This window comes from Opisthorchis viverrini, assembly GCF_000715545.1.
Source record: "Opisthorchis viverrini unplaced genomic scaffold opera_v5_4, whole genome shotgun sequence".
NCBI classification, from domain to species: domain Eukaryota; kingdom Metazoa; phylum Platyhelminthes; class Trematoda; order Opisthorchiida; family Opisthorchiidae; genus Opisthorchis; species Opisthorchis viverrini.
The window spans coordinates 3,696,042-3,710,535 of NW_008751660.1; the positions used below are offsets into that span (position 1 = coordinate 3,696,042).

A 14,494-nucleotide genomic window follows, 5' to 3' on the forward strand; every position below is an offset into this window, starting at 1 on the left:
ACCACCTCCCCCTCCACCCCCACCAAGTTTTCCTGGTCTTCAGCCAGTAAACAAACCTACGGTTCCGATTCCACCACCTCCACCAATGTTGCCGGGTCAACCCAAGACAGTGCAAGAATTTCTGGAGAAAATCAAAGTATTTCCCAAAAATCGCCACGCAGACTTGGATCCGCAAAAATGTTTTGACATTGCCACTGCCCTATACACGTCCGACAGCCGAGGGGCCCAGATGTTCGCCAAACGACATGCTCGTGCTAAGAAGTGGGATGCTGAGGCTAGTGAAAATGGGGGCAGTTCTGTCGCACAGCCAGTCGCTGTAGCAGCTTTTGGTCCTTCATTGAAAGAGGAGCACAGAGTAAAGTTACCTTCGAAGCTACCACAAAAGACACCAATCAGCCAAGCAAAGCCTAAACCTATCCATGTTGACCTGAGTCATACTGATGCGGCCGGCAAACCCAAAACGTCTCTAGTTGACGAGCGTGCATTGTCGCAACCCGAACCGGAAACTGCGGTAACGGAGGCGATGCCCAAACCATTTGGACAGTATTCAGCTGCAAACAGTAAGTATATTTAGATTCACAAATAGTTCAGAAAGGAGAATAATCCACACCACATCTGAGAAGTCGTCACTAAAGCAGCCATTCAATACTTGACCATGTGATGTGGATTTCATTATTGAAATTTGAGTGCCGCCGTACTGTATTCGCACTTTTGTTGGGCCGCTCGAGGCAAAACGGTTTACTCTTCAACTACTAGCCCGTAGGTAGCGGGTTTCAGCACGCTAGAGGCTCGCGATATTCACGCTGCCGATAATCCACATCGTGGATGAAACGGCTGTACAGGGGGCAAAATCTTGATTGGCATTCATCTTCACTATTTTGTACTCTTCATATTGGGGCGCCTACAAGCACCACAGAAGAGAAGCGTTTACCGAAATGTTCGAGTGCATGCAGTATCTTGTGCACAAAATGGCAACTATTAGACATTTCGACCTTAACCCAGATTTATTAGTGATATTAGGATCGAATGGAATCCCGATTTCTTCAACCAGTGTGATTGGTCCGGTCGGTTATCGCCCATGTTTAAAAAAGCCATTTAGGGTTTTTTCTACCAGTAACACGCACTTCTTACATATCTGGAAATTTAGATTCATACCGGACCCCTAGGTGTGGCATTTTCTGTGAAAATTTTTGACGTATCCTTACCCCATTTTGGCACGAAAATCTTGGTCAGTGTCTGCTTGCACTCTGCTGAACATCCTGTACTTCCTCAATAACTCTACGTGAATGATGCTGGTAGAAAGACTGAATGGTACTGTACTAAACATCTGACCTACTCGAATAGAGATAATATTTGATCAAAGCGTTCATGTGGCAATACTCCCCCTACAACGATCAGCCTAACTAGGTTTCTTTGCTGAACATTCCTTGTTCATTGTGAATTCGCTGCTTGTCTGTCATGACAGTTATTTTGCTTATTACTCCCAGTATCACCCTGGGAAACTGGGATACTAGCCAGTTCGCTTTAATCAGACAACCAAGCAGGTCACAGCGAAACTTATATTAGGACGCAAGTGAAAAAACCTAAAACGATTTGTGGCATAAGAAAGCAAACCAAATTCGTGAACACTCGTGGGTTTGATGCTGTTTCAACCTTGTAATGGGATCAGAAATGACATTGAACGACTGTTTCCATACGAAGCAAGGCAAATCAAATTACAGCTGACCACAGAATCCATATGAATGTGAACCTTATTAGATTTATTTGTCTATCTATAAAGGGCATGATTTGATTGCTCCTTAGGGTTCTTTCCATGGGAGTGTGAACATGATTACCTCCTTTTAACACCCAAAACACCTCGAAGTGCCTAACCCAAAAGGTGCACAACGTGATTTCCCGTGACGGTCGTTGTACTAACCGCCCTTTCTTTACACTAACAGTAGACAACCGTATGTGTAACCTTGCGCTTTGTCACAAACAACATGGGCTCTCGATGTTTAACTGTTCCCGCATGTGCTGGTAATTATGAGCTGCTGTTTAGGTGTTCTGATGATTTAAAGATTTTCTGTTTTGTTTATCCTCTGGTCCTTCCCCCATTCATCTAAAAAGCTCATCAGACATGCATCTATGAAAACATTATTTCCGAAGGCAACTGTCTTGTGCCGAATGATAGTGACATATTCCTATGTGCCGATTCCGAAAACCTACATCGGTCCACTGCATAATGAATTCAACTTCCATTATTAATAAACGATGTGGTTGGACTGCATCCAACCCATATATCCGGAGCATAAACTTGACTTGGTCAAGCAGATTGCATTTTCTCCGCAAATAAGGGTTTCGATTTGAAGTTAGAGGTCACACCCTCTCTTGGGGTGGCCAAAATCTAAGTCAACTTCCTACAATCTGTCCCCAGCATGTTGTATCTGATCACAACGTCTACTTCGACATTTGCCTTCTGCAAGCTCTCATCGAGCAGTTCTTATGTTGTTACAAAGTATATCACAGAAATTTACATCCCTTCCCTGCACAAATGGTCATTGCAATTTTCAGCCAAGGCCGTGGAGGCCAGTTCAGTCCAACTTAACCCGACACCGATAGTTTCAACCTCTGTTTTGTTGAACTAATGGAGATTGGCGGAGTTGCTAGCCAAGTAATACAGCTTAAAAACACTCGAATACCACAGGAGTGAATTTCTGTTTGGAGTTTGATCAATGTGGCCAATACACACTTATCTACCGAAAAACAACTTTATGAATGCTCGGGTGTCTAAGACTTCAGGGATTTCAAAATCCCGTGGTTTTTAGTGTCGACAAGTTCCAGAGAGGGCATGTCCGATTTTCAGAGGTTTTCGTGCACGTGTACTTTTAATAGCTAAGCAAATCAGACTGCCCTTAGAGTAAACGATCAACGTGGGATGGTCAACGTAGGAAACGATCAGCGGTTTCTTACTGTATCAAGCAGCGTAAGCCCGAACTTCAAAAATTAGCCTATACGGTGGAAGTTAACAAAATTGGCTCTACTGGTTAATCGATGTAGAATCATACACGTTAGAGGGTCTGTAAATGGTTTAGGAATCGACTCCCTCAATTCATTTGATAGGAACGTCGAGACGAGGTTGAACTTTCATTCGCATTCGTCAGTCACCAAAATGGTAAACGGCACAGCAACAGTTGAAAAAACAATCAGACACAAATGGGGTGGTGTTATCACTAGTACGGTAAACAGAAAACTTGAGGCAACTGCTCCTGTGCAATGGCTACTTTTTAAACAATAAAACTCTACCGAATCTCAGCATTCAGTGATTTTGAGTGTGCAACAAGACTTTGATGACCGACTGAGGCAAACAGATGAACCGTCCTCAAAGTGTGTCTTGCAATCTATGGACCCGAATCTCGGTTGTTCTTTCTGCTTCCCTGAAGACTGCCGTTGCACGAAATCTTAGGCACTTTTTAGAAGGTACTCAGCCATTTCTTCCATATAAACAGCGATCTATTCTACCAAGCCGTCACTACACTGGCAGGTGAAATGAACGGCAACAACACTGGGTAACTGGGGTGTACTGGCCGGTGAACAGAGTCATGTTTGAGCGGCAAGATACGTAGGACTTAGTGCGGCTGTTAACGTGACATTAATGACTATGAGGTCACCTACAAAAGGTAATCGTATTGATGCTTTTTCTTCTCTAGGATGTTTCAAGGCTGGTTGCTTTGAGTTTGCTCCTGTTATAGATAGAGACGTAAGAAAATCTCCTGAAACTAGCTTTGCTGTCAGGTATCTTTTGAGAAATTTTGTTCTAAATGTAAACACATACTGCAGAATTAACTCAGCAGATGGAATCAGTAGAACATATAGTGGTCTTTCACGGTGAGTAATTATGTTATAGGTAATTAGATCACGGTGAGTAATTATGTTATAGGTAATTAGATATTTTGATACCAGTTCCTTTAGTTGAACTTAGTCAGTCATTGGCAGTCTTGTTGCACAACTAAAACCGCCGACTGCCAACATGCCAATGGCATGTGCAGAGAAGCTACTGACTCAAGCGAAATTCATCACACTACTTACACTGCCCCACCTAAACGACCATTGTGTCACAACAATACAAACTTTTTTCATCGTTAGTACTTTGCAGTCTTTTTATAAATGTGTTTCATGCCGGTCTAACAATGGTATGTTCTAACTGAGAACTCACAAACCTGGCATGATTTTGCACTTACTCAGTTATCTGTTCAAATGGTGCATAGATGCGTGTACTCTTTCTATACATAGTATTATTAGGTCCGTCATTTAGTGATAAAAGAAAACTTGTTGATAGCGTCACCAAGTGAGCGGGTAAAAATAGACGACTAAAGTGCATAGCCACTAAGACCGCTGCTCCCACTACTATGCTCCATTTAGCTCAGCCTGGGTGAGTTGATACTGAACAAAACAGGGACTTCACAGCTCATGCCCTCTGCCAAGCCGTCTCGTATCGTCCAGTCATATGAAAGGCCATTAAGTTAGTATGTACGGTCCTCTGACAGGACTTACAATCTCGGTGGGTGCGCACTATAGTCGCACGGTGGTAACATCTGTACCAGTCTTCATTCCTCTGCTGTTGAATAAACCATCGTGAACGAGACCTGATACCAGTGACTGCATTTTGGAAGCTGTGAGCAGCATATTCTCACTCAGGAGCCAGCCGAATTAAACTATATGAAGTTATTAACCGACATGCAAAGGTCAATATTAGGTCAATGGTCACCAAATGTGCACAACAGGCAACATTAACAGGCAACACTAACAGGCAACATTTCTCTGTAGTTGTTATTTCAATTCTTTAATCATTGATTTATTTATGAAAAGGCCATCTTTCCGTGGTGCTTTATCATGGCTCATTGTGATTTCAGTATATGTTTGCCCGGCCGAATAAGATCAACACCATGTATAGTAACTAATGCATATTTATCACTTAGCTTGGGGTTGGAGCTAACAAACCAAGAGTCATTAAACGATGTGACACGCAGTTCCTGAGTTTCCTCCGTCAGCCTTGTGTTCTATTAGAAACAAAATTGTAAGAAATTCCATTTATATACTCTTCCTGATATCTGTTTGGTTTTGATCGTTGACACGCCTGAAAATATATTGCGATATCCCCAATGCCGTACCAACTGAGAGATGAGGCGGTCTTTGTGCAGCACAAACAGATGAAAGATAACATCACAAACGAGAAACTCAGGTGAGCCTACCGTGAAAACTAAATTGACATGCAAATCAGTGTATTTGGTAAAATGTGGGTTCGAGCAGGACATTAGTTTGTTGGAAACTCGGGGCCGCGCCAACTCCAGGAAGGGTGAATCCGGTTGTGAGCTGTCGAAGCATTTCCAGCAATCTTGTGAACAATTGGATTTACGGTAGCAGTTATTTGAGGCTACTTAACTAAGGTCCGGGTGTGGTACCCGTTAATCACGAGGAAATCGTCTCCATAATGAGCCACTAGTGTGAACCTTATTCACGGGTGCACGACAACAGTCGAATTCAAAGCTACGTAGGCACTGTTGAAAATGTGGTGTCCTCTGACCACGGGCTTGCATGAAACGGTTTCCTGTAATAGTGTTGTATAGTCATGCACAACATCCATCCGTAGTATTAAGCTATTCTACTATCAACGATGGATCATACTCACGTGACATTTTGAGTTTATAAAGACAGAATGTACTGTTATGAGAAAATTGTTTGAATACCTTAATACCCCTCTTCCGATTTGTAAAAATGAATGAACACGGTTCAGGCCAGTCATATGGCCTGTTAGGACAGGCCGGGATTATATTTTGTCCTTCCAGCGGAAGCAATACACACCTGTTTTTCGGTGCAGTGACCATTGCTTTGGGTGGTCAGGTGATGCATGTCCCACTTAGAGCGCATTGATTCAATTACGGAAGTACAAACAACTGATAAACCGAATGACCAAAGACGTCGGTCAATACGTTTGAAGCAATGTCACAAAGCAAAGAATATTACGTGAACTCTGAATGTGTCAGTTGTTAGCTCTACTTTTGCTTTGATTTTTTGTAGACGCTCCTCCAATGTTCGCTGTCAGTCCGGGACTGGGATCGATCGATTCAGAGTCAATTAACACTGGGTTTGATACGGAAAGCACGCAATCGGGCTGGAGGCCTGTCAAGTTCAAAGTAGCCCAAACAGCGAGTTAAACGTCATGTGTAAGCTGAAAGAGCAGTGACCGACGTTTAGTGTAGCCTTGTACCCAAACACCCACAATCTCTCCTCTCTGTCGGATCGAAATAACCGAAGTCACTCAGTTCCCTTGTTTCGTCTGTACTTTGTTCCGCTTTCGTGTGACGACATATCTAACCAAGTCGTTGCACCACTTCATTTTCGGATCCTCTAATGAATGGAAGGAACAAGTACGACGAACTTGTTGACACTTGTGAACAAAACACATAGTTTCGATCTCCTCAGACCATAACTGAATTATTTTTTGAAAAGAGCAGCACCACGGTAACCCATCACAGTTATGCATTTGTTGGTTTTATGTAGAAAAGAGTTAATTTCGTGTTTTATTGCTTCTAACTACCTAACCACCTGCTCCCACTCCTTCTTACCCTTTTTATCCGTGTTTTATCGATCCTTCGACATTTTGAATGGTGCCAGTCAAGCATTTAGTGAGATCCATTGGATTGTTAATGTTGCCGCATATGCGATGCTTCCCAAAAGCTACGAAAGATGTAGGGTCACTCTTGTTTCTTTCTGCTCAATAACCAGGGTTGGTTTGAGATCTGATGCGGATGATCTGGTCAGCCTCTTGGAAATCGAAGGAGCTACTAAAGGATTGGTTTTCCTCTCGTTATTTTCTCAACACCTGTGATAAACCTCAGGCTCCTAAACGTTTAACACAGCTTAGATGAATTTGCATACAAAGCTGGTCATATATTCGTTTTCACCTGATCGCCTGAAACTGAAGTGGAATGACATGACCGTTGAGGAAACAGTAATCAGTCAAAATTTGTTAACCAAACTTTTTGACCAGCTGCTGACCCATTCGGACAAACCTCAGGCCGGCGATGATCATTTATATTGTTTTACCTGAGTGGTCTCGATCATGGAAACTACCTAGCCTTATCTTTGGACTTGATCGGATAGTTGTGGTATAGCTCATACGGCTCAGCCACACCAAAGCTCTCGCCTTTGTCCCGACAGTCTTATGACCTAGTGATTGCCAGACCAGACCATAGATGACATAGTAGCAAAAATCTCGTTGCAAATGATCTGTCACCCAGCAGGTTCTCATGAGTAACCTTTCAACGGGGAATGATTAGTTCACCAACAACATATCTAACAAGCATCAGTAAGCCTTAATAAATGCCTTCGTTTACAGTACATTTTGTTAGACTACGCCCTTCCCCCTAAAAAGTAACTGCCTAAACGGGAATGTACAGCGTCATTCGAAGTCCAGCGGTTTTGTGTCTCAGATGACCAGGATTCTTAATCAATACAAGCATGCTGATTCAGCCAAGGTATGAGCATCAGAAAACATGAAGGTTTCTCAACAGCACAATTGGGACTATACTGAGGAAGAAATTTTTAAACGCTAACCCCTGAATACCGCATATCATTATGATATTTACTATGTATGCTCATCCGGGTGTTGACAGCAACTGCCATAAGTGTCTCGTATGAAAGAAAAATGTTCTAATTTGATGCCTGGGTTTTCATTTCTGCAAGTCACGCACGGCCCCGTCACATGCTCGTCACCGATACTCTCACCATCAACAATACAACTATCTCCAGCTTCATTATCATCACTATAGACGGAAGTACCACCGTCAACAGTAATATCAGCGAAACGAATAGATAGCCACGGAGAGTTCAAACTAAAACTACGCTGCGTTCACGCTATTGTAGGTTGTGTTGCTGAACGTTTGTGCAAATGAGGTGCCTACTGCACAGCCAGACATAAATTATCTTACTACACCATTAGGACTACGGTGGTGTCATTCAACATCAGTTAGTTCCCTTTGACTTCTGTAGTAGAAGCCCTTAAAACGCTTCGAGTGCTCCTAAAGGCATTTTCGAAACCATACTTACTCACTCCGCTATGCATTAATACATATCACAGCCTTAGATTTTCTGGGAAACGACAACCCATTGGTTAAACGCTATCTGAACAATGTGTGTTCTTGCACAAAAGACTTTGAAGATCGAAAGCCCGTGTACTTACTCAAACAAAACGGCCTCTGAAAGTAGATAAGAGTAGCGAGTGACAACAAACAAGGAGACAACCAGTCTACTCATTGTTGTGTTTATCATTCGTTCTTAAAAGTGGAAGCACACAGAATCAAAGCAGGCTGCTTTTTTCAAAACTCGCAGGGAGTCATGCAGGAATTCATCAGTTTGGCTATCAAATGTTTGAAAAGGTCTGGCAAGCCCTTTTAGCCTACATTTTTCTTGGTCGAGTGCCCACGTTATACTGAAAAGATAACCACAGTGTTCATTTGAAGTAATTCTAGTTGACGTTGGAAACTTTCATAGGTGTTCCTACAATACTATCAACAAAGTCTGCTTCTCTTGTCCTCAAGAGATTAGTTTAGGTTACTAACGATGACGTACAGTATGGACCTCGGGTGCGTTCCTAATGACGTTTGTCAGTCTTTCCTCAACGAGCGTTTGAAACCTACTTAATCAATAACTATGACAAGCGAGTACGGGGACTAAGTAAGCAATGCAAGCTGAACAAAAACCGAAGCATCTCATTTTAATGGACTTATAGACTGGGACAAATAAAAGAACGCACCCAACAATAATAAATTGTATCAATTTTCTTTAGATCCTTTGAGAACCACATGTACTAGTTAGAATGCTAATCCATCACTGGGCCAGTTTCAGTTTAACTGACCAGTTAAGAAAAACTTTCAAGCAAAAAGAACTGTGGCATGTGATCCTAACGTTTGCGATGAACATTTTATCCGTACTAGGGCCACTGAAGCGATACACGGTAGCCAACTATACCAGTGTTCTTGGCAACTGCAACCAGATACCTGTGCTTCTTGCACAGAGGTATCACGCTGGGTTTTGTCATGAAGTATTTTTGAGAATCTGGACCTTTAGAAGACAAAGTTTGGTTGACAGAGGTGCTCCAAGTAAGCCCATCAACCTCAGGCATTATAAGGTAGTATTATAAGGTAGTATAGTAAACGGTAAAATCGATCAGTATACGTGCGACAATAGGGTGATCCAGGTCACCCCTAGTTTGAACGACTGGTGTGGATCGATAATATTATGTGGCGATTATCTCTGCATTAGAGTAGATACAAAATCACAAAAGCTAACCATTATCAGGTTGTGATTTAATGGACTAATATGAAAACATGGTTGGTTTACGCAAGATTTTAAGTGAAGTGTAAACACACTCGGCCAAATCGTTTGGAGAACACTTGAGAACACAGCACAGTTCTAGTAAGTGTGAAAACCAGACATATTTGAATATGTTCGTATGTCAGTAGAATTATACTCAGCGCAGTGTAGTTCTCCAACAAACAACGTAGGGCAGTGTGACTGGTGGAGACGTTCAATCCGACAATGGGTGTTCGGTTAAATTAAGATGTACGGAGGAACCGTCGGTGCGCGAAAATCTATAAACACAGCAGGACCCAGTAAGCATCTTTGAATTTCTTCTTAGCAATCAGGGAATAGTTGTCCCAGAACAGGAGGGTTGGTCAAACGAGACCGTCATGGATGTGAATAATTCTGTCCACGGAGGAAGATTTAGTCTGGGCATAACCCAGGATTTTTTCCGTTTTTTCTGTCACAAAAGCAAACCCAGTCGTCGTCTGCATACTTTCAACATGTGGAAGACGGCATACATCACTCGACACATCTCCTAGCTGTCAAACAAAATGTCAGAATGTAACAAAAACCCATAAACACTATTTGCCACCAGTGTTTCAGTTTTCTGATTCTCAAATCACTTGTCCCGCTAAATGTCGAGATACTAAAAAAAGCTATCACAAAAGACGGCACGTGAAAGCTGATCCGAACAATACCCTTACTACATTTTGATGCAAGCATCACTGTAGGCTGCATTCATTCAGCACCCGGCTTTCAAATCCGTACAAGTCTTAAGCATTATCACCAGTACCACGGAACTTCGCATTTCTGTTCTTGTACAAACCATGGAAACTAGCTAGATTCGGTGGGAACTCTGGTCTCTTTGCTCATAACCAGGAAGTCGGCTCACTCAGCAGAGCACCAAAAGCACGGTTGAGCAGAAATAATTGAATTCGCTGGTTGATCCATCTGCTCGTTCTGTGAGACGAAATCGCTGTATTCAAAGTCTATGTTCTGACCATTCCAATGCACGCTATCTTGTCTCATGAAAAGAGGTTCCTAACATCCGAGGTTGGGGCAGCACGTGCAGTGTATGTCATCCATTATGCTGACCACTGTTTAAACACAGCGAAAGCCTATCCTGATCACGCATTCCCTGTCACGATACGTAGATAACAGCTCGTGACTACGTTTCGTCTTGCATTCAATGAATCGTCATTAGGACACAAAGTTGTACTAGGGAGACTCTGGTTGCATAAAACACCTAATACGAGACGGAAAAATGGACACTTACTGGCTATACAATTAGTTACGGTATTGTATCGCGTGAAAGGCCTCAGAAAACAGCCGGAGTTGAATAGATAAATACCTTGAAAACGAATTTCTTGTACACTGAAATATCCCGTTAATCTAGTTTGATTAAGTGTTATATTTCAACGCATACCATAGATGGACATTATGTACCCAACCAGAATAGTAAGCCATTGTCCTGATATGTTTCATTCGTCAAGGATATCATAAGAAACGAACGTATGTTTCATGAACTTATGAAAAGTTAACGAGGCTTCTTCATGATATATGAAAGGGAGCACACTGAATGACACAAGGGTCAGTATGAGGGCGACAGTCTACAAACAGAATTCAAACTAATGTAATATTGCACCTGACCAGATGCTGTTCTGGTAGGGAGCGGTTCGGCCTTCTTGACCTTGGTGTTTCTAAGATAACGTTATTTGAGGAATAGTGTACGATGAGATAATCTCTGCAGAAAGGCCTCACTGCAATAGCAGAGTTCTTGGGAGGTAGAAACACATTGAAGTGGGCATTAACAGGCTTGCTCATATCATGTAAAATCTCATGAAAATCTCCCTGGCTGAATAAATATTTTGCAAACCTGTTTTGCATCATGTAAATCTTGTAGTCTACTTTGACCTGTCCGTTTTTCCGTCTTTCTTTTCCCAATGGCACAATACAGATCACTGAAAAAGTCAGAAATCGACCGTCGCACCATTTAACCGTTCAATATACCTCACTTTAAACAACAATATCCCCTTTTTAGTGCCTTCATGGTTGAGTAAACTAAGTGAACTTCTGAAGTTATGCACAATGTACTCAGAATAAGTTGTTTTGTCATTTCGGAGTGGAAAACACAAGCACGATTAGTGAAAACGACAGGCATTGAACACTAACAGTAGGGCTTGCAAAAAACGAGGCAATCAAGACCAAAATAAGTTTTTTATTTATTGGATATCCCAATAGCCTCTGTATAAATGGCATTTATTGACAATGTTCTAAATGACACTCCTCTAGGACGTTAAACCTTCAACACAATATCCTCCCTTGTTGTTGAAACCCGCAATGTATTAAGACCTATCACTGACGTGACGAATTGTACCTGGTCGCGTCACTGGAATTCGACTTTTCACAATAATAGCTTACCAGTGTAGTTTCTATTTTAGATGAATAGATCAGCTGACGATGATAAAATACAGGCTTATTGGCAGTGCTGAATTACCGGTAGCTCAAACGCATTCACTGGTTTTTAACCAGATGATGGCTGATTTGTTCGCCAAGCCTGCCAGCCACCTTGGAAACGTCTCGCCAACATATGCGGAGACATCTACAGTTCGCTGCGTTTCCTTTAAGTTCACTTCTGTTTATATGGTTCTCAGAGCGCTTGTTATTAGCGTTTGGTTGTTATAGGTACCAAAGAAACTATATCAGCGTTTGTGCGAGTAACTATCCATCCAACCGCCCACTATTGATGTCTCCTCACACGGTGACGGAACGTTTGTAAGCTAGTTGCCGAAATCGGTGAACAGAATAACTGCTGCGTGACCAAAAAGCATAGGTTATTGCAGGCATCGAGACGGGTAAATTTCACCTCGTTTTAATTCCCTCATGATTTATCTGCCATAGCACGACACCAAGCCCGGTTGAGCGTCTACATGACCGCAAGTGGTCTAACCGCCAAAGTCGGCCTCTCAAAGAAGAACGCACTGGCTATCTTGAAAACTGCCTCACTCTTTGGTCTTTTCCACTGGCTTCAATTAGCACCTCGTAGATTTACATTAAAATAGTTGCTTATTCCTCTGTTTTAATCAATCCACATGCACAGAACCAAACCATAGTGCACATTTCTACCACATTTAGGCAACACTGATTTCGAGAAGCACAAGCCGGAAAACTAGTAGCTGGAACTTCTGCTGTTCGGTGAGGTCGCTGTCAGAGAGCTACAAGGCTCAGCAACACTATTTACATTCTACGGCTCATTAAACAATCCTCTAAACATAGTACTGTGCTACTTATAAGGTCGACAGAAACTGGTCATCTACCTGGTAGGTCGCACTCGTCCGTGGCCACTCTAGTTAGCTGAACTTACGCACTCTCCCTCCAATCCACTGAACGAACACCGAACTTCAACTAAGCTTAAACACAACCATCAATATTTTCGTCGTTCATATTATGTATTTGTGATTAGTCCCGTGTATGATCTGGCTAAGTGAAAAGCATCCTAGATGTAATACACTGCTCATAAGGTTGTTGAAAATTCTTCGATAGCCCACGACCGGTTTTGCCCCCTTGGAGCTCGTCAGGTGGGCGCGGTCCCAGAATTTCTGTCAAACTTATGTTCTACTTGAAACCAAGTTGCACGAAATTAGCAAAACAAACTCATTTGCAAACAAATTAGATTTTGAGACTCACCTGGAACCTAGCTGATACTCTGGTTTATGATTTTGTAAGCTTCAACAGGGTCCCAGGTGAATCTCTCTCAAGACCGAATTTGTTTGCAAGCGAGTGTATTTTGTCAACACTCTAGATGTTTTGTGTGAAATATACAAAACGTACTGAACAAAATATTTTAGTTTCCCTTATCCCTGCAACTCATTCACAACAGCTTTACTGTGATATGACTTTGATTTTTCAGGCCTGTTGGTTGCGTAAGCGACATCACAGACTTTATATATTTACTGCGGAATTCAGTACACCCAAAGAATCCCTGTGCAAAAACAAATTGGTCGCCTTCTAAAATGCAACTAAGGATGCCACATTCAATTCCCCATGCCCAGTATCAGGAAGGTCAGATTCCTGAAATCAACTTCTGAACGCCCGGAACCTACTGCTCCACCAAAAGCTCCACTGGAAAGCCGGCAAGCATCCAGGCCAGTCAATCATTCGATTAATTCAGTAAAACCTGATGAGTGTTCTCTGCGCCACAGAAGCACGACCGAATGTGATCAGCATTCACACTTTTGACAGAGGCACGATCGATGTTGATGGGTGATCACTAACGCCTATCAGACAGCCTGGATCAATGTCAGAAAGTCCCCTTTAAATAGCGTGGGGCCGTTGTAAGTTTTGCACTCGCTCTCGCACGCACTCACTCGCTTGTTCGGAATACAGCTGTTGTGTTCCCTTCTGTGAGTGTTTTCTCTCCGACACTAGGCACTGGAGCGGGTCAGCAGCATATACCACGGGCCGACGAAACAGCAGAAGATATAACACCCAGTGACGAAACCATCTCTATTAGTAATTGTCATAGGACTAACATGAATTGGTCTGTCAGACCAAAGACCCCTCGGACACCTGGTACAAATTCACATACACATAATCGTTCTGTCTGTATTGTGTTGTGAAATATACTCCTAGAATATTAAGCTGTCGTCTTGGATGCCATTTCGTCTGAGATTCCCAAGTACAAATACTGCTAAACTTCACATCAGATTTTACAATACAGGCAAATCTGGTTGACAATGTTATGGTCCACAGATAACAACTGAGCGTAATTCAGACCAAGCATTACTACAATGTATTCAGGTGCATTTTTCTTGCACATTGTTGGAAGCTATACAGCACAGCACGTAAGCGACTAGCATGGCGAGCATCGTGTCACTTCATAGTCGGACAGTCGCGCTGGCGAGCATACTGCCCCGCGCTGAGAACATAAAGAGCAGTGCTACACCCTTTTTTCACTTGTGTCTTTCAGGTGAACGACAGCCACTGACCGACAAGAACAAAACCGACCCGGGAAACTTGGGCAAAAGCCTCGATCCTGTGTATCGATCCGTGAATCCGTGTATTGTAACAGTCACTGTATGACTTTGAGGTCAACAAAGAATGCCGGATCCGGTCCGCTGATGCTGCCCCAATCCCAAATGATGATCGT

General features: G+C 42.6%; 1 protein-coding gene across 1 annotated transcript in view; it reads left to right on the plus strand.

Moving 5' to 3' along the window:
* Positions 1-6,737, plus strand: part of T265_00461 (hypothetical protein) — a gene marked incomplete at both ends in the record, with an annotated part of 48,357 nt that extends 41,620 nt beyond the window's left edge. The window contains 2 exons of the mRNA XM_009164234.1: positions 48-560; positions 6,058-6,737. Of these exons, the coding sequence (XP_009162498.1) occupies positions 48-560; positions 6,058-6,194 (650 nt within the window). The remainder of the gene's footprint in view (positions 1-47; positions 561-6,057) is intronic.
* Positions 6,738-14,494: the final 7,757 nt, after the last annotated feature.